General features: G+C 36.7%; 1 protein-coding gene across 2 annotated transcripts in view; it reads right to left on the bottom strand.

Annotated features, from left to right (window-relative positions):
* NTN4 (netrin 4) overlaps positions 1-21,207 on the bottom strand; it is a 112,247-nt gene that overhangs the window by 29,195 nt on the left and 61,845 nt on the right. For both annotated transcript variants that reach the window (XM_032346734.1, XM_032346735.1), the window contains exons 4-5: positions 12,744-12,870; positions 10,638-10,826 (exon numbers count right to left, since the gene is read on the bottom strand). In XM_032346734.1, coding sequence (XP_032202625.1) covers positions 10,638-10,826; positions 12,744-12,870 — 316 coding nt within the window. The remainder of the gene's footprint in view (positions 1-10,637; positions 10,827-12,743; positions 12,871-21,207) is intronic.

The raw sequence follows: 21,207 nt of genomic DNA, 5'->3' as shown, positions 1-21,207 counted from the left end.
AACAAACCTGGGTTCAAATTCCAGCCCTGTTTCAGACCAGCTGTGTGAACCTGGGCAAATTAAATAGTTAATTTAAGCCTCAGTGTCCTCATTTGTAAAATATAAAAAATACTGCCTAACTCCTAAAGATTGCTAAATGACATGGCTTATGTAAATTGCCCAGCCACAGTGTCTGGCCCATAGTAGTCATTCAATAAATGTTACTTCTCTTCTTTATAGCCTATTTAATTTTGTCCAGAATTTCTGAGAGTTTTGATATATTATAATTATTTATTGATTATTTATTGCTTGTCCTCATCAAATGCAGAATGGCATTTATTTATTCAATGAATTACACGTTCTGTTTTAGAGAGATGTTAGAGAATTTTGTGACCTCTCCCACTTCTCTTCCCAAATGTGACTGATTTTATTATTTATCAGTTCATAAAATTTCTCCTTTTGGGGGGTGGTAGTTTTAATTTATATCATTTGACCTTTTTAAAGGATAGTCCTAGTATGATTACTACATTATGATATACGAATTTTTTCTGTCTCTCTCAGTTCTTAATCCTCTGGTTTTACACCCTAGATTTTTTAAAAGCTGAGATTAAAGCTTCTCAGCTATTATTGCCAAGTGACTGGTTCTATTTACAGTTTGCTTTTCAAAAACTGTTACTTTATACTGATTCTATGCTGAAATCATTGCTTTTAGCATAAAACAAGGATGTCTGTGTTGTTTATAAGACATAAAACGGATTTGTGCTTTGTGGAAACTATATTTTGAAAGAAAAAGCCCACTAAGCTGCTATAAGGAAGACATTTTAATGACCCTTGGGAAAAAGTCCTTTTCTGATATGGGCTGGAACATAGGTACATGGAACATGGGTAAAAAGTGGGAAGCATCATGGCTTTACCTAAATGTGTTGTTGTGGTAAGGTATTATGGATTTAATGAATTTCAAAATTTTACTTCTGGGGGAATTTAAAGGGAAGGAATAACCATCCTAAAAGTAGAATGAAGTAATTATTAACTAGAGGTACAAACAAGTGGAGAAACACCGAGATTCTTCTTGGGACCATGATGAGAAGGTGATATTTGTGTAGACTGTGAAGGATGGAAAGACAGTCTGCAACAAGACAGTCACCCATTGTAGGCACTGTGTTTCCATCAGCTGAGCAGTTTTCACCTAAGATAGAAAGAAGAAAAGAAGAAGAAGAGCAAGAAGAAAAAAAAGGAGATAGATTTGGATGGATGATAAAGTTCTTTACAAAGATAGCTCACTAGGCAGGGTAATGGTAACCAAGTAACAAAACAGTATCTTGGTAAACACTTGGTTTGGGTTTTAGGGCAGAAGGACCAAGTTTATTTTTATTCACTCCCTGCTGAAAGGCAATTGACTACATTTATTTTGGCCCACCGGGGAGGAAGGAAGGGCATGTCGGTTTTTTAAGAAGTTGTTTACTTTGACAGGGAATAAATCCCGCTTTCTTTGCCATTTGCTGATTTTTCTTTAAATAGGGAGAGAGACTATGCAATAGTTAAAAATACGTCACAACACAAAAGTCAATAAATTTATGGTAAAGAGCTAACTGGCTCTTTCCTAAAAAAAGAGAGTAAATTCTATTCTATAAAGCATTTCTTCCAACATCTATTTCAGACCATGTGTTCTATTGAAGCATGAGAAATTTTCTGTAGAGAAATGTCATAGAATAGCTGTCAATATTCCACAGCCAATTTTCAATGAATCTAACATTTAAGTTATTCTTTGGTGTCAAAATGTGGTGGGGGGCCAGAATGGAGCTTCACGAAGAACTACAGTCAATGATTATTTAATCATACACAATCACATCCTATAGTGGTTTAGTGCTACGTTCTGAAGTATGTGAATGCAGAAATAAAAATAAATTGTCAGTGTAATGGTAAGCTAATTTTATCATAAATCCAGTCTCATTACACAGTAATGCACTTTAAAATATGAGGTATTCATGGGGCACCTGGGTGGCTCAGTGGGTTAAAGCCTCTGCCTTGGGCTCAGGTCATGATCCCAGGGTCCTGGGATCAAGCCCCGCATCAGGCTCTCTGCTTGGCAGGGAGCCTGCTTCCTCCTCTCTCTCTGCCTGCCTCTCTGCCTACTTCTGATCTCTCTCAAAAAAGAAAAAAAAAATATGAGGTACTCATGGTAAATTAATTTATATATTATGAATAAGAAGGAGTTTTCTGAATGGAATCACTAGGCATTTATTTTAAAACTGTTACACGAAAGACAGACATCTTAGAATTCTGCCAGAATTTTTTTTTTTTTTAAAGAAAAGCAGAAGTCCTAAGTTAGACATTCTTCAGAGGAAAAGATAAGTGACATAAATGCTTATGAGAATTTATATCTATCTTTGAGTCAGAAAAAATGTCTAGCCAGAGTTTTAGTAATCCTTTAGGATTTTCTGTCAAAGATATGGTTAATTCAGTGAGTAGATTAAGTTATAGATGATTATTAGCTCAAAATCTTTCATCCAAGGATGGAAGTGATAGAGATCACACTGGAAATAATGGTATATGCAATGGTTCTCAAGTGCTGGCCAGGGGACCAAAAGACTGAATCAGAATCACCAATGATGCTTTTTAGAAAAAGATACAGATTTCTGCCCTCAGTTCCTGTTGGAGAATCTGATTCAGAAGATCTAGGGAAGGGCTGTGAGAGTTCATATTTTCAATAAGTGCTCCAATTGACTCTGATCCATTGACAGGTTTAGGAACTAATGATTAGATTGAGGCAGTGCTTGAGATTAGAGAAAGAGGCTGAGGCAAGACTTCATTCAAGGGAGAGACACCATTTCACCTGTGGTATAGAGTCTGCGTCTGTCTGAGTTCTTGATTTGAAAAATGATCTGATAGCTTGAAATTGGGGGGAATACTTAAGCCACAAAAATTGGCCAGTGCTACAAATCAGGGCATTTCCCCTCACAAGAAAGCTAGCACACTACTGTTCAGTGGGTTATTCTCATATTTTTAATGTCTGCCAAAAGAAAATCTACTTAGGTGATAGGCTACCAAAGGTACCTAAGGGACATTCAAGATTTCAAGTGAGTTACTCTAAAAGAGACTGCTCTTTTAAAACAGAAAGACAGTATTCCTCAAAGTATCTTAGTACACAGTGATAATTACATCTTCCTTTTTACTTCTGTACCTTAGCAGCCAACCAAGTTGAGCCTCCATTCTGCCTTCAGCCCTAGATTCAGCTGGAAAGATTCACATTTTCCCTTGTGTTTACAGACCTTAAATGCACTGTCCTTTACATTTTTTTTTTCTGAGTTGTAGAAATAAATTTAGTCTCAATGATCTCTACTAGCCTTAAAAAAACAAACAGCTCTGGAATCCTCAGAAGTACTTTCTTGGCTATGGAAAAGTGTAGTTGATTGTTTGGGTCCCACAGTTGGTTCTGCTTAAGGCTGGAATAAAGAGGAAGTGAGAATAGAGTTGATTTCATTATTCACAGGAATAAATCTTTCGGCTAGTAGATTAGGTTTAGAGCTCTTTTTATTCAGGCTTGATGAATTTATGACCATCAACTAAAAATGTATAATAGGAACAATAACATTTAGCGAAGTGCTTGTCAGGAGAGTGGAAGGGAAAAAAATAGCCTGGAACATCAATAGGGCCAATAAATCCTTGACTTATTGGCAAAGAGCTAACTGTGAACACAGTCCCAAGATGAATGTCACCGATATTTCTTGGCTGGAATAATGTGTCCAGGTAAGTATTCTATGAAATGTGTTCTATGAGGAAGAATAACATCAATTCGTTTCACTTTCTAGATCAACTCATAAAAGTCAACAAAGGCAATCATTGATGAGAAAGTAAGACAAACACTATGTACTTTTAGAAGAAAAAAATAAAAATAATCCCCAAAGAAGTATCAAAGGCATCTTTTAGGGAAGTCTTCCCTTAATTGCTTTCACCCTACCCTACACTTTCTCTAAGACGCTCAATGTATCTCTTTCATTGTTTTGATCATACAGTGGGAATAATAATGGTACCAATTATCAAAGAGCTTTTGTGAAAATTAAATGAGTTAATAAATATACAGCCTTTTGAAGAGTGAACAGAGACTAGTAGGCATTCAACAAATGTCAGCTATTATCTATTATATCATCACCATCACCACAGTATATTGAAATAATCTGTTTCTTACGTTTCTCCCCATTTAGAATTAAAGATCTTTTAAGGAAGAGCTTTTCATCTTTACAGACCTAGTGCTTTACCACAGTGCCTCGCAGAGAGGAGGTACTCGGTAAGTGTTTCCTTAGCTAAACTGAGGTATAATTTATACTTCTAGTAAATTTTGTCTGGGCTGCTGCTTCAGAATTTCAATGGATCCAAATTCCTGAGAAGATATCAAGTAGGAAATAAGGGAGAGATGTTTTCATAAGTCATCCCTGGCAGTCCAGCAGACTAGACTGCCCAGCCTTAGTTAATATTATGTTTGTGATTATTTGTTGATAGGAATGTAAAGTTTATTATTTCCTTGATATATAGTTATAGGCTCTAACACTTAGAAATGAGGAACAAATATACAAATATACAGAAGGAATTTTCTGGGATATGTCTCCCCAAGTGAAGTCATCATATAGATATGTCACGATACAATAGCTGTATTTTCCAGTGTATTCTGTAGAACACAGGTCCCAGTAAGAAAAGTGTTCTCTGATTAAATTTGAGAGACACCTCAAAGCTTTATAGGAGGTGTAGAAGGAACATTAGCATATTAAATGGTCTGAAAAATCCTGAAGAAAAAAAATCTTTGAGTAATTCACCATTTCTTAAAATTGAAGGTCATAGAAGACATTTTCCTAATCTAATTCCAATTGACATCTCATAAAGTTAGTGTTCCATGAATCAAACTTTAGGAAAAAACCATACTATGGAAACATATTTATCCAGATATCCATTTTTTCTCAGTAAATCTCTTTGTAATTCATTTTTATAAATTCTAAGTCCATACGCACACAAATAGAAATGCACATCTTGGTTAATTTGGATGCTCAGGGAATAGTAGGATGTTCTAGCCAACTTAACCATAGAGTAAGTGCTAAGATGTGTTTAACCTTTGTTAAAAAGCATTCTGGGGATGGTTGGCTGGCTCATTTGGTAGAGCATGTGACTCTTGCTCCCAGGCTTTTGAGTTTTAGCCCCACATTGGGTGCAGAGATTACTTAAAAATAAAATCTTAAAAAAAAAAAAAGAAAAACATACTGAAGCAATCTTAAACTTTAGTATGATACAGTCACCTGGAAATTTTTTAAAGTGCACGTTTGATTCAGTAGGTCTGGGATGGAATAAGAAGTTCTGTATTTTCTAATCAGCAACCGGATGATGCCAGTGGGGCTGGTCTATGGGCCACACACTGAGTAGCAGGTTACTTTTCCACCTTGGTAAGCACAGTAGAATAAATAAAATTGTTATTTTGAATAACATTGTACATGTTGATAGAGACACATACTGAGATAGTTAGGATTTTTTAATATCATATCATAATATTGACTTGTTTTCCTCATACTACCTTCCTCAGAAAAGAAAGGTGGGAACTAACTGGGAGAAAAGTTCTAGTTACAGCAATATTTCTATCAGCATCTAGCATGAAATCTGGTACACTCTAACATAAATGTTATGTACAGGGACCCCTGGGTGATCAGTCAGTTAAGCATCCGACTCTTGATTTTGGCTTAGGTCATGGTCTCACAGAGTCCTGGGATCAAGCCACACGTTGGGCTTCGCACTCAGCAGGGATCCCCCACTTGTGCATGTTCTTTCTTTCTCTCTCTCTCATAAATAAATAAATCTTTAAAAAAAATAAAATGTGTACATTATTTATCATACACTTTATTATCAGAGTTACTAACTCTGAAGGTGATATGTAGACACATCTGTTAAGGAGGTGGTTAATGATAGGAAGATGTTACTAAATAAAAATGAAAACTCTGCCAAATATATTGTCACTCAAATAATATACTATGAAGAGTGTGAAAGTAGGGGAAAGGATTGGATGTGCTAATAAGTGTTGGTAGTTACCCCTCGCTCAGAAAAGGGAAGAGAAGAACAAAAAGAGTAATATTCTGGAAGAAGCTCCAGTAAGGAAATCCATGCTGAGGAAGCTGACACAGACAACTTGTCCCAAACATATGCTGGAATAACCATAAAATGAATGGAGATGTGCCTTCCTCAGCCATCTAATCAGTGGACCAGGGAACTATCTAGAGTACGAAAGAAGGAAATACAGATCTTCCCCCGCTAATCCATGTACTTCCTACAAATTATACTAAAAGGGCTAAATTAGTATCAATTATTTTCATAACTTCCTTACTTGGTACATTAAATACCATGAAAATATTTGTTCAGGAGTGATTAGCAATTTGACTCAGTAGAGTCATTTCTTTTTTCTTTTTAAAGATTTATTTATTTATTTGAGAGAGAGAATGAGAGAGAGAGAGAGCACAAGCATGAGAAGGGAGAGGTCAGAGGGAGAAGCAGACTCCCCACGGAGCTGAGAGCCCGATGTGGAACTCGATCCTGGGACTATAGAATCATGACCTGAGCCAAAGGCAGTTGCTTAACCAACTGAGCCACCCAGGCACCCCAGTAGTAGTAGTTTCTATCTTCAAGTGTTTCAGAATCTCACAACAACTTAAAGTGTTGAGGAACAAATTCAGAAAAATTTGTTATAATTACCTTACAATGTTTCCATTTTTAAAAAATAAATTAATGTAGTCTTGATGGGAGTTTTCACTGAAATGGCTTTGGTGCTTTTGGTCTTCTAATACTTAGATAATGCCTATAAATATCAACTTGGCAGGACCCAGGAAAATTATGCTAAATGATATTTATTGGCTGATTATCAACTACTTGTAAGTAGTTCAATCAGGTCCTTCTCACTGACTGTGTCCAAGATGAGGACAGCTCCAGCCAACCACCCATCTTATCTACTACTCTCATTCCCTTACCTTCTCTTGCCTTCCTTCCCTTTTTCTTGCCTCTCTGGTCATTCTGTATTTTTTTTTTCAGTTCTCATAATATTTCATATTCTTTCTTCCTTCTGTTTCTTTTTGGCACTGGTTATTTTCTCCAGAAGGAACAGCCATGTTATGTTGATTCCTATTAAACTTCAGGTCTCAGGTCTTACATCAAAACTCAAAACACTCAACTCTGGTTAATTGCTCCTCATGGGCTCTCCTCCACACTCTCTAACACAATACTGATCACCTTGTGTGATCTAACATACATGTACACACGTATATACCATTTGTCTACATACATACATAAATACATTTACACACACACATACATAAACATTGTGAAAACACTGTATCTAATGTGTTAGTTTCAACTAGTTTCACGTTTTGCTTATGTTTTTATAGAACTGGCAGTTTGAGGAGCAAAACTTTAAAATCTTTGTACAAGTCTCTAGAATAGTTATGTAAGTAGTGACCATTAATAAAGAGTCAACTTTTAACTAATCTCCTTTTTCACATTCTTTTTATAAAATTCTGAAGTGGTGAGCTCTCTAGGGTTTCAAAAGCTAGAGCTGGCAACCTTTTTATATTTTGTAAGAATATGAGCCATAGCACAATAACAAAAAGAAAACAAAGCAAAAATTTAAAAATGTATTTATCTTGGTTCCAAGTTTGCCAATAAACCTTTTCTTTCTTTTTCTTAAGGATTTTATTTATTTATTTGACAGAGAGAGACAGCGAGAGAGGGAATACAAGCAGGGATATTGGGAGAGGGAGAAGCAGGCTTCCCGCTAAGCCTGGAGCCTGATGTAGGGCTCGATCCTAGGACTCTGGGATCATGACCTGAGCCCAAGGCAGATGCTTAACAACTGGGCCACCCAGGCACCCCTAACCTTTTTCTATTTCTGTTTTTAATGGTTAGAGAACTTTGTTTTGTTCCCTGATGTATCCCAAACACTTGGCATATAACAGGCATTCAGAATATATTCATTGAATGACTTAAAGAACAAATATGTAAGTTAGGTACATTGTACAACCTACTGTTTCAAGTCAATGTTATTTAATAGTATCTTTGAAAAATGTATTCTGAAAATGTTGCCTGTTGTCCTACAGGATAGTTACCTTATCTAAGTCACTTAATGATAAATTAATCTACCTTCCTATTTCATATGCTTGGTAGTTTGTACATACTCATTTTTTAAACATTTCTGCTAGTGGTCTGAAGATATGCAGCGCACATTATCTATCTATCTATCTATCCTCTATGTATTTCCTTTTTTTTAAGATCTCATTTTTAAGTAATTCTCTACTCCCAAATGAAACTTGAACTCACAACCCTGAGATCAGGAGTCATATGCTTCATCAACTGAGCCAGCCAGGTGCCCACTTTTTATTTTTTTTTAATCTTATTTTATTTTATTATTATTATTTTAGTAGGCTCCATGCCTAGTATGGGGCTTGAACACATGACCCTGAGATTAAGAGTCACACACTTTACTGACTGAGCCAACCAGTCACCCCCCTATCTATTTAAATATATCCTGTAGAAAATGGTATTAAGACTGAATATATTGTGCATCTAAGCAATTTCATAGGCAAACACTTCATTCAGCACTTGGGGTTAAGGAGCTTTTATTTTATTCCCTAAGGTCCTGTAGGTTTTAAAGAAGTAATTATCTTTGACATAGGTATTTTTGATCAATAAAGAGTAGGGACGCTGTAATATTATTTCCCATCTTCTATCATATAGGACAATAATAGTTATTATAATACTAGTTTTCATTTCTTGAAGGCGTACTATAATAGGCAGTACACTAAACAGTTCACATACTTTTTTTTTTCACATCTTTTTTTCCCCTAAGATTTTATTTCTTTATTTATTTGAGAGAGAGCGAGAGCTAGCAAGAGAATACACAAGGAAGGGGGGACAGGGAGAGGGAGAAGCATACTCCCCACTGAGCAGGAAGCCTGACCATGTGGGTGGGGCTCGATCCTAGGACCTGGGATCATAACCTGAGCTGAAGGCAGATGCTTAACCAACTGAGCCACCCAGGCACCCCTCATATACTTTATCTTATATAGCTATCATTACAGCCCTATGGGGAGAAAAAATATCAAAGTCCAAACAGCCTGAATAGCTGGCACAGGGTCACATAGCCATAAGGAGCAGGGAAACTTCTATTCTAGATCTGTTCAAAACCTATTAAAATGAAATTCTGAGTACAAAGAGCAAGAGTGAAACCGTATTCTCAGAGAAATAGTAAGATGTAGACAGAAATTTTGAGCTCAATGTCAAAAGTGAGCTGGGCCACCTTCTGTCTTTTACAATCTTAGAGAAAAACAAACAAGCCCACTCAAATTTCGTGTAGATACCACCTGTCCGATGTTTTAAAATATGTATTTATTAAGAGCAATAGAATTACTTTCCTTTAAATTAAAAAAAACCCAAATATTAAATGGATATTTCCCATTATATTGCTACCTTATGGTCACTGTTTCTGAGCTAGAACACGGAGTCCTTGGTGGGAAAAGGAAGTACATGATCATCAATCTCCATTAATAGTCTTGAGTATTTTTTGTCGTCAAGTTAAGAGTTATGTCTTTTCGGCAACTACTCATGTATTTAGATGAACTCTTAATACACATTGAACATCTGCGGAAGCTCCGACTGCACCTTTCACGGTCATGTTTCAGATAATGTCTCATTAATTGAGCCCCTATTTTTAAAAAAAATTTTACTCTTTTTTCATATAAATCTCCTCTTGGAATTATGCTACAAAAAAGCAAAATCTATTCGATAAAAATTTAGTATTTGGGGAAAGAGTAGGGGATTATTGCTATGTTCTAACTTAGTTTATGTTAGGGCAGTGTCAGCCGAAGTGTATTCATAATGACACCCAAACCCATGGTTTTTCAGGTGTTCAAATTCGCCGTGGAGATAGATGAAAGTTCGAATGACCCAAGTACTCTTTATCAGTTTGAGTCTGCTTATTGCCTACGTCCTACTCATATATTTAGTCTTAAGATAATTTTACAGGGGCACTTGGGTGGCTCAGTGGGTTAAGCCTCTGCCTTCAGCTTGGGTCATGAAGGGTCCTGGGATCAAGCCCTGCATCAGGCTCTCTGCTCAGCAGAGAGCTAGCTTCCCCCTTTCTCTCTGCCTGCTGCTCTGCTTACTTGTGATCTCTCTCTCTCTCTGTGTCAAATAAATAAATAAAATATTTAAAATAATTTTACATACCCTCTTCTAAAGTAAGCTCTATACCAAATGTGGGGTTTGAACTCACAACCCTAAGATCAAGAGTCACCTGCTCTACCAAGCCAGCCAGCTGCCCCTTAAGATAATTTTAAACATCTCTCCCTCTTCATCATCCTTTTTTCCCTTTATTTCTCACCTTGTTTTCCAAAATGTGGTGCTACAGGAAACAATTTTACTTCATGCAGTATGATTAAAGAGATTACTTTTATGAATATGGTACTCTTTTCACCTAACAAGTTAAAAATTTGTGCCGCTTATCAGTGAAGAAAGGAACTAGTGTGTTGGAGTGTACTAAGAATTTCATGATCTCTCTCCCATGGACCAGCATATGAAGGATGGAAAGATTCATCTCTTTTGTACAAGTCAAGCTTTTCCCCAGGGACCTCTAGTTCACTTACTTTTGCAAGCATCTGGAGCAGAGAAGGGTCTCCGGAGGTCCCGGTAGAAGCCTGGCTTACATCGCTGGCAATGCTGACCTTCCGTATTGTGTTGACAATCAATGCAGACGCCACCGCTGCGATTGCCTGACGCCTCCCACACGCTAATGTCAAAGTGACAGGCATCAGCATGCCCATTGCACTTGCAGGCTGAGGGGGGAAAAAAGTCATGGCAGGAAAAACAAATAATTAAAATAACATTCTCTAATATTCAGGCTGTTAAAGATGAGGTAATGATTGCTAAGTTTTTTTTTTTTAATTGAAGCATAGCTAACATACAGTGTTGGTATTTAATTTTATTTTTGGTTTTTTAAGTAGTGCACATTTGCACAGTACAAGATTCAAAAAAGCCTATAAAAAGGCAGAGACTTTTATTTAGTTTTAAAATTTTAAATAAAAAAAATTAAGTTGTAGGATATGCTTGAAAGTCAGCAAAGCATGGATGTATCTTCTTAGACAGAGATATTATTATTTCCTTAGCAGCTGGGGTTGACATTTGTTTTGGAAAGACTATTTGAGTGGTTATCCATTTTTTACCTCTTTAACAGTAACACTTCACCATTTCCATTCCTGCTTCTTCTCAAGCACCAGTGTCATCACTAGGAGTCCCCTGACCATGCTTAGAAAACCCTACACTGTCAGACCTCATTTGAAAATGAAAATTCATATTGCAGTCACAGATCTAAATTCATGCTCACTAATGAACCTGGAAAGAACCTTGTAGTGGACAGGGGTTAGTAACTTGGCAGGTAGACTGATTTGTCTTTCAAGAGGCACTATTCCTCAGTATTTGATGTACTTGGTGGAATACAAGATAGTCTCCTGTAGAGCCTGGGTTTTTGGTGGTTTGGTTTTGTTTTTAGAAGGGGTCTGCATTATTTCTTTTGTAATAATTTTGCAAAGGCACTTATAAGATTATCAATAACACCAAGTGACAAGTCTCTGTGTTCTAGATGTATTTAGATACGCAGTTGGTGTCTGTGGAAAGACCAGAATGGCACTCTAGGAATTTAGGAGAAATTCTTTAGATTCTCTTGATGAGTGATTTAGAATAAGAATCCAGACTTTTCCTGGAGGTCAACTGTATTTGTGCTATTGTTTTTTCATTGTTTCCTTGACATGTTATGATTTTTTGATGAGATTCACAATCTTTAGAAAGCATAATATAAGATAATTTAAAATTTATGCTTAGAGGAAATCCCTTACATTTCCGAGAAACTTAAATAAATCAACTAGGATTCCAAATGATGTATGGGAAGAGACTTCCCACAACGTTACTGACAGAACTTGCCTTTAAATTCTTGCAAAACTGAAGTTTTTAAGTATAAACATTGTTACGGGCATGTGTATTTCTCTGAATGTTTTGAATCGCAAAGAAAAAAAATGGTTTGTATTCCCATATTTCTTACCCTCTTATCTAATCTCCAACCTCAAACCAGAAGTTAGCCCTAGTAATGCAGTCTCATTCTTGACGAACTGGCTTAATTTCAAATCTGACTTTTCATTTTAAGTATCATAAGTGAAGGCATCATGGTATTATGGAAGAAACATTTAATTTGGAGACTGAAGAGCTGGGATCAAGTCCTGACTATCATTTATTATCTTTGACAAGTTAGTTAATCTTACTGAGCCTCAATTTCCTGATCTCTCACATGGGATTAACACCACCTGGTTGCTTTATAGGGCTGTTTTGAGAACTGAATTTGAGATAGCCATTTTTATGATTATAATTTGGTATCTCAGCTACGAGGGCAATTGTATGCCATAATTTTCAGGGGCTCTTGTGTCTAGCCATGTTTTTATTTTGTCAACTTTTCAAGAAGGTCTTGCAAAATGTCCAAGAAAATGGCCAACACATTGTTGGCAAAATAGGCACACTGGCAACTTTGCAAGCAGTGATTGCTTCCAATGGTTGAGGTCATAGTGAGCAGTGATATGAGCTATGTTTGTGTAGGTCACAGTGCCTTTCACCCACCGCTTTATACTGTGTTTCTAGAGACAACAAGCAGTCCACAGATAAGTTTACTTTACAAAGAAGGCTTTTAGTCTTGTCAGCTTGGTACTCACTTCTGCACTCATGAGGAGATCCCGTTTTGCCATCAGCTGCCTCCCAAGGGCGGTCGTTGTATAATGGTGCACAGTGTTGGCAGTGGGTACCTGCTGTGTTGTGCTTACACATACACTTTCCATGGACCTACAAACAAAAATAAGAGTTGTGAGGCACAAACAATGTCAGGAAGGAATATTCTTCGCACAGTCTTATCTCATTGGTTGGCTTTAGGCATATGACATGCATTCACTTTCCTAAAGAAGTCATCAAGGTGTGAGGTCCTTTCTTTAGTTTGTCCTCTGATTAATTCAGAACACATAGAAGGGGCACCTGGATAGCTCAGTCAGTGAAGTATCTGACTCTTGATCTTAGCTTGGGTCTTGATCTCAGGATTGTGAGTTCAAGACCAGAGCTGGGCTCCACTCTGGGTGTGGAGCCAACTTTAAAAAAAAAAAAAAAGCTTACATAATACATTTTTCTTGGCTGTAGGTTACGTGACCCTATATGAGTAATTCTGGAGTAGTGGCTAGATATTTACTTAAATTTTTAATACCTTAAAATTTTTCAAATTCCTTACACAAAAGTACATCTTCACTATAAAAAATTTGGAAATCTGTAAATATGATGATTTCATATCACAATCAACATTTGAAGTTTATATTTCTAGTACTTTAAAAATACAATTATACATATATATATATTAAAGATTTATTAGAGAGAGAGAGTGAAACAGAACGTGAGAGAGGAGAGGGTCAGAGTGAGAAGCAGACTGAGCAGGGACTTGATCCTGGGACCCCAGGATCATGCACTGAACCAAAGGCAGTCATTTAACCAACTGAGCCACCCAGGTGACCACCACCCCCCCGCTCTATTATCTTTATATATATATATATATATATATATATATATGATATCATATATATATATGATTTCATTAATTTATTTGACAGAGAGCAAGTGCATGAGAGAGCACAAGCAGCGGGAGTGGCAGAGGGAGATGGAAAAGCAGACCCCTGCTGAGCAGGAAGCCTGACAAGGGGCTCGATCCCAGGACTCTGAGATCATGACCTGAGCCAAAGGCAGATGCTTAACCAACTGAGCTACCCAGGTGCCCCAAAATACAATTATATTTAAAACTTCTTTTTTCATATAACAATATATTGATATAATCTTTCCATTTCATTATATATTCTTGTATAGCACACATTTTTTTAAAAAGATTTTATTTATTTATTTGACAGATGGAGATCACAAGTAGGCAGGGAGGCAGGTAGAGAGAGAGTGGGGGAAGCAGGCTCCCTGCTGAGCAGAAAGCCCAATATGGGGCTTGATCCCAGGACCCTGTGATCATGACCTGGGCTGAAGGCAGAGGCTTTAACCCACTGAGCCACCCAGGCGCCCCTATAGCACACATTTTAATGGCTCCCTTGTATGGTATACAATTTATTTGACCAATCACCTATTTTTGGTTATTTAGGTTTTAAATATTTTTACATATTATATTCTAGTTCTATAACAAATATCCTTGTAGCTATTTGTGTACATCTTTATTTATTTAGAATGTATTTTCCAGAAGTAAAACTGAAAATCAAAATAAAAAAAAATATATATTTTTTAAAATATTTATCAAAATCAAAATCAAATATATATATATATATATATTTTTAAGGCTTTGAATGTATTATGTCATAATGACCATAATGATTTTGTTTTAATCCCACAATTCAGAGTGGTTGAGTTTATTAAAATAGTGTTCCTCATAGGGAGGCATACTTCAGTAGAATTCTCTAAGATCTGAGAGTTTTACGAGAATTTTAATTTTTTTTTGTAGACTCTCACCAACAGTTTCTAAAAATTAAGCTCTTGGATCATCATACTCCCTAATACCTAAGGACTGCCATGAACTCCAGCACCAACATGCACTTATTGACACATGATGTCATGACTGTGCAAATGAAAGCTTTGTAAAGTAGCTCAGAATGGGATCTCTAAATCTGGATCTATGAGTCTTGTTTTGTTTTGTTTTCCTTGAGAAACAGCATAAAAGGCAAATTAGCATGAAAGTAATAGATGATAGCAACTAATCAACAAATATTTAATGTATTTCCACCAGGATATATAGTATGTTAGGCAATGTTTGGTACACAAAGCATTATAAAACTTAATTTCTGTGTTTAAGAATAGTATAATGTAGCTGGATTAAAAATATTTACATAGAAAAAATTTTCAGATAAACAAAACAATAAATACTGAAGAAAATAAAAGGATGTTGGAATTTAAAAGATGTAGGAATCACCACAGATTGATAGTTGTGGAGGGCTTTAGGAAGGGGGTTGGGTTTTAAGCTAGTCCTTAAAGATGGGCAGTATTTCTGACAGGTAGAAGAGAAGAGTCTTCCCAGGAAGAGGAAACAAGATGAACCAAGGTATGGTGCTAGGAGGCTAGGGAGAATCTGTGAACAAAGTTCATTTGAATACAACCAAAATATTTTGACTGCAGTGATAAAGGAAGTACTAGAAATGACATGTACTCAAAGTGGCCAGAATCAAAAGGAATCAAACCCTAGAGTTCAACAAATCTGGAAATAGCTACCCCAGTACATTGATGTACTACTGCTTGACCCAATTTAACACCAGAGTAAGTCGTATTTTCTTACCCAGGAGCCCCTTTCTCTTTTAATTCTCTTAGCATATATGTCTTTGATTCCACTGGTAGAGGCACTTTGGATTATGCATTATCCAAGTCTGTGATATGACTTCTATGGACCTTATGCTCATAAAATGTTCAAGTGCAGGAATTATATAGGGCTTGGAGGACTGCAGGCTACTTGTGGGTGAGCCCCATGAGGTCTAAGTGGTGTAATCTGGAAAATTTCATAAATGATTTTGGTGGCTACCTTGCTAAATTTCACTTCTGTGTATTATAATATAAGGTTTCTATACTTAATGAAAGTTAACTATAACTGTCCTTTTAGTTCTTAGGGATTAATTAAAGTATTACTTCTTCTTAAGAGGGTAGGATTGGCTCCTTAGAGTACAATGATGTTGCAAGAATTTTTGTTAATTTTCCTTATAGAAACTGAACTAGTGTTATAGATCCAACTTACTGCTTTTGGTCTTGGAATACCCAAGTGTGAGATGAGTTACAGTTACCTGTTTTCTTGGGCTTTTTTTGGTGACAGTCTCTCCAAGAGCTGGTTAGATGTAAAGTCCCATGGAGTTGTAAGATACATCTCCATTCACACATGCAGGTGAGTCCGAAATTTGCACTTAGATTTGGAGATCTGCAGGAATTTAATTTTTACTGCTCTATGAGAGTGTGGTCTTCTAGAGTACCTGGGTAGCTCAGTCAGTTGAGCTTCTACCTTCAGCTCATATCATGATCCCTGTGTCCTGGGATCAAGTCCTGTGTTGGGCTCCCTGCCAAGAAGGGAGCCTGCTTTTTCCTCTCCTCCCTGCTTGTGTTCTCCTTTGATATCTCTGTCTGTCTGTCTCTCTCTCTCTCCTCCAAACAAATAAATAAAATCTTAAAAAAAAAAAAAAGAGGGGCGCCTGGGTGGCTCAGTGGGTTAAGCCGCTGCCTTCGGCTCAGGTCATGATCTCAGGGTCCTGGGATCGAGTCCCGCATCGGGCTCTCTGCTCGGCAGGGAGCCTGCTTCCTTCTCTCTCTCTCTGCCTGCCTCTCGGTGTACTTGTAATTTCTCTCTGTCAAATAAATAAATAAAATTTAAAAAAAAAAGAGTGTGGTCTTTTTATCCCAGCTCTTGGAAATCTGATTTTCATATTTTCTGGTAGAAATGCTCCAGTCCTGCTGCTTTTATTAAATCTTTTAAATTCAGCATTCCTTATCATGATGAAAAAATAGAAACCCTTTATTAAATAACTTTGGCATGGGAAGGTTCTCCAAAGACTCTCAGTAAAAGCTAGATGCTGACTTCATACAAAATGGAGTCTTTGGAAAAATTGAGTAAGAAAATTCTCCCAAAGTGGAAGTGTTTAGTAAAGTGAAGACACATTTATTATATAGCTAGCAGAAGATGGTAGGATAATGAAAATTAGTGGGAAGAGTAGTTTTACAATTGTCTTAATTCTATAACCTGTAAAAATAATCCCACATGCAGAACACCGAGGATACAAATATTTGATGAAGTTAGAGTCAGAATTCCTGGAATAAACCACCCTTAATTCACCACTACTGTTATATGGAGTATTATCTGAAGGGGGCATTTTAGAAAATGTTAAAAGTAAATATGGTAAAGACCAAAGTCAATAAATGCTATTTATATAAAACTTCTTAGTCCTTGATGCTGTGTCTAAAGAACATGTAGGATTTTCCTTAGATAAAAACCCCAAAGTAATATTCTGGGGAAAATCCATAAATAAAGAGGGCACGTGTTGGGGAGGTAGATTCTATATAGATCATGGAATATATTAAATATCAGCTTAGGATGCTGGAATTTACCCTGTAGGTACTGAAGATCCATTGAAGATCTTTGAATAAGGAAATGATTAAAAGGTATATTAAATACATGTTCTTTTCTTCTCTCTTAAAAAAACCTTCTTTCTACCTCATTCCCATCTTGTCTCTTGTGTTCTTTCTTCCACTTCCCTTTTTACTGTTTCTATGCCATACATACATACATATATATGGTAAATAAATATACCAGCTTATGGTTTTGTTTTTGTTTGTTTGTTTGTTTTTACCCCAGCTTATGGTTTCCAATAGCCAGTGGCACTCACATATATTTTCTTTTTTTTTTTTTTTAAAGATTTTATTTATTTATTTGACAGAGAGAGATCACAAGTAGGCAGAGAGGCAGGCAGAGAGAGAGAGGAGGAAGCAGACTCCCTGCTGAGCAGAGAGCCCGACGCGGGACTCGATCCCAGGACCCTGAGATCATGACCTGAGCCGAAGGCAGCGGCTTAACCCACTGAGCCACCCAGGCGCCCCTCACATATATTTTCTGATGATGCTCAAAAATCTAAAATGTTGTTAATTCTTATTGCCTTTTAGCATCTCTTCTCCTTTTAAACAACCATTTACTGAGTACTGTATAAAGATAGATGCTGTGAAGTATTGTTCATTTTCTTTAGAGGAACTAAATTTTCATTATAGGTCAGTTTATCAGGTTCGGTCTTGGAATGCCTGAGCCTATACGTAAAACCCAGCCGTAGCCCACAAGTTGCAGGCCTCAGGAGGGCACAGACATCTAGGGAAACCTCATCAAACATTCACATGTATCACAAGATAATGGGGACAGGTCCTTTCCCTCTGGAGTACAGATTTCAGAGCATTCCCTTGCTCCCACATGCTGAGAATTGGGATGAGCCTCCCAGGGCCTGAAAAATGCCGGCCCAGCAAATTTTTCTGCACACAGAAAAATTCGAGGAGCTGTCATTTTGAGAATTACCAAAAATAGCTGTAAATCATTATCTAGACCATCTGAAACAAGAAATCCTTCCTCAGCGATACAACCATTACTGTTCAAGCTTGAAAGATCACCCACTATTTGATGCTCGTGAAAAATGTGCAAGTAAAACTAGGTCTTTATTGGGGGGAAGAAAAACAACAGAAAAAGGAAACTTTAGTACCAAGTCAAACATAGCTCTTGTTTGATACACAAACATGAATTAATAAAGGGCAGGAAAATGGGATTATATACTTAAGGTGTAGTTGAAGAAGGGGTGGCTGGTTGTCTGATTGGAAAAGGAGAAATTGACTTTAACCGCAAGTTCATAACTCCTAATTATCTAAGAGGTATACCTTGGTATTTTGGTTATTCTGTGCATTTCATAATCCCCTTTTTTATACTAAGAACTATTTTTATACTAAGAACTATTCTGTTGATGTCAAAAATTTTCCTACTTGTATCTAATATTATTTGTTGTTAATATTAACCTATATGCAAGTAATTTTCAGCATACTTATAGGGAAGGACTCATGCAAACTTTGAACCACTAATTTAAGCAATTATTGGAAAAGGCATGCTCGTTAGTATGCACTTTAGTGCCATATATATATCTATATAGATATATATATTATATCTATATATATCTATTATATATTTTATATATATATCTATTATATATATATATATATATATATAATAGATATATATATAAAATATATCTATTTGGCTCTAACATATATATTAGCCAAATAGGTAAGGAGAGAAAATGCAATTTCTTCATATTTGAAGCTACAAACATAGCAATCTAAGTTGGGGGCAAAATGAGGAAATTATTATCTTTCAGATCCATCACTGGAAGATAGATAGGTCTTGCCTCAAAACGCTGCTTCTTCATTGTTGTCCCTTTTGGGGCAGAAGAAATTCCAGCAGTCTGTACCCATGGAGTTGAGGAAATTGGCCATGGCAAGAGAATGTGAGAATTGGATCATTGGTAGTGTCAGGTATATATGGGTTGGACAGTCACTTATCAAGATGTTGTAGAATACTTAAACATTAGGTGGGAGATTGACTTAGACAACATTCAGGGTCCTACCAGTCTTAGGATTCTATGATTTTTTTTAAAAAAAATTATTTATTTATGAATGAGAGAGAGAGCAAGAGTGAGCGAGTGCGAGGACAAGCAGGGGGAGAGGTAAGCAGGGAGAGAAGGAGGCTCCCCGCTGAGCAAGGAGCCCTATGTGGGACTCGATCCTACGACGCTGGGATTGGGATCATGACCTGAGCCGAAGGCGAATGCTCAACTGACTAAGCCACCCAGGTGTCCCAGGATTCTATGATTTTAAGGCCTTCTTCTCTGTGTTGGAAATACCGTTGGTTGTAGGCAACTACCCATAATCTTTTCTGAACTCCCAAGAAGACTTATGTGGCTGGGTCCTACTGCCAACTCACCAATGCAGAACATTTCCAGATCATCTGAAAATCAAAGGGATTTTGGAAGAGCTAGAAGAGTATCTCTTCCTTCCTGCAGGCACTTCTTGTGACACACAGATGAAGAAGTAAATAAATGTTAATAGATAGTCTCTGAAGACAGACTTTCATTTGTTGATATTGACTATACCTAAACGAGCATAAATTCTATTCTTTTTATTTTTCTTCTACTGTTTTCCACCCCTGCTGCATTTTTAAGAAATCATGGGCTAAATATCATTCTAGCTCCTGCCTTCCAAATAAAGGTATACTTCATCATCTAGTAATGCTTGCTACAGACATTCACCATAATGGAAATTACCGAAGCAAAAAAATCAATCCGGTTAATGCTTTGGAGGACTCATATTAATTGAATTCTTTTAGGAATGCCTGAAAAAAAATTGCTTCCCAACTGCTTTCCAAGAAAGAAAGGAACAGCTGTTGCTCCTGTCCTACTAAAAATTATAATGAAAATTAGTGGTGGGGGGGGAGCCTTCACAGCTAAGTATTCAGAAATTCTTGAATTTCATCAAGTAAGTGATTTTCTTGTGCCATGGTGCCTTTATTGTTTACATATACATGATTTTATTTTCATTTTTCCCATTCAACGTTGAATTCCAGTGGCAAATGAGTTTTCTTTCATACTGTCATTGGAACGTTAAAAAATGTTTGTGAAAAGAGAAAGCAAACAGTGCCTATTCTATGAACCAAAGGCAAATGCCCACTTACAGGCAGCTGCAGCAATTCACAGAACTCTATTTAACTATGACAAATGATTTAGAAGTGGAACAATGCTACACAGCAATTTAAGACAAAATGTGAAGGCAAAAACTGATTCATTTCTAAAGAGATAATATGTCCCTTTTAGAAGAAAAGGATTAACTTCTAAAAGAATGAACTTCTTAGGCATGCAAAGAGATAAACTCTAATAACGGGCTCGCCTGTTAGAGCCTTCCCCTCTCAAGCTGGACAAAAACCACAGACAACAATGCTGCAGCACAAACCTTTGAATAGAAAGCATTGTGAGGAAAACATGTCTTTTCATTAACAAATAAAATATCCCTTTTCTCCATTAAAGGTTTGAATGTTTTAATTTAACAGAAGATGTGGGAGTGCTATGGTGAATATGAAGCATAATAATTGAGTTTGGTGGAAAAGGTGGCTTGAAACATACTGTTTCAGAATGGGCCCAAAAGGTTGAAGGCTGAGTATTCCAAACCCTTGCCTAATGATATATATAGCAAGAATGCAACCAATTGAAAAGTTTTATGATCCACTCATTGGTCTGAACTTGGACACTAGAGAAAGCAGCCCTTGTAAGAAAGTGTGGGCAATAAAATAAAGTTAGATATAGAGCAGAAACAATTATGATTCAAGAATGAAAACTGGCCAGTACTTTGAGACTTCTCTTGTCTCAGCCAGTTGCCTGAAATTCTTCCTGTAGAAATTCATTCCTTTAGCTTTAAATGGGGTTGGAGATCGAGGAGCTCCCTACGAAAATGCACTTATGCTCAAAAAGGGGCAAATCCTCATATATTAGCAACAAACATATCAGCTGGGATTATAACCATCTGTTCTCAATCGTAGAACTAGACTCCAAGTTG

This window comes from Mustela erminea, chromosome 6, assembly GCF_009829155.1.
Source record: "Mustela erminea isolate mMusErm1 chromosome 6, mMusErm1.Pri, whole genome shotgun sequence".
Lineage (NCBI taxonomy): Eukaryota > Metazoa > Chordata > Mammalia > Carnivora > Mustelidae > Mustela > Mustela erminea.
The sequence above is the reverse complement of the archived record's forward strand: the minus strand, read 5'-3'. Positions and strand labels throughout refer to the sequence as shown.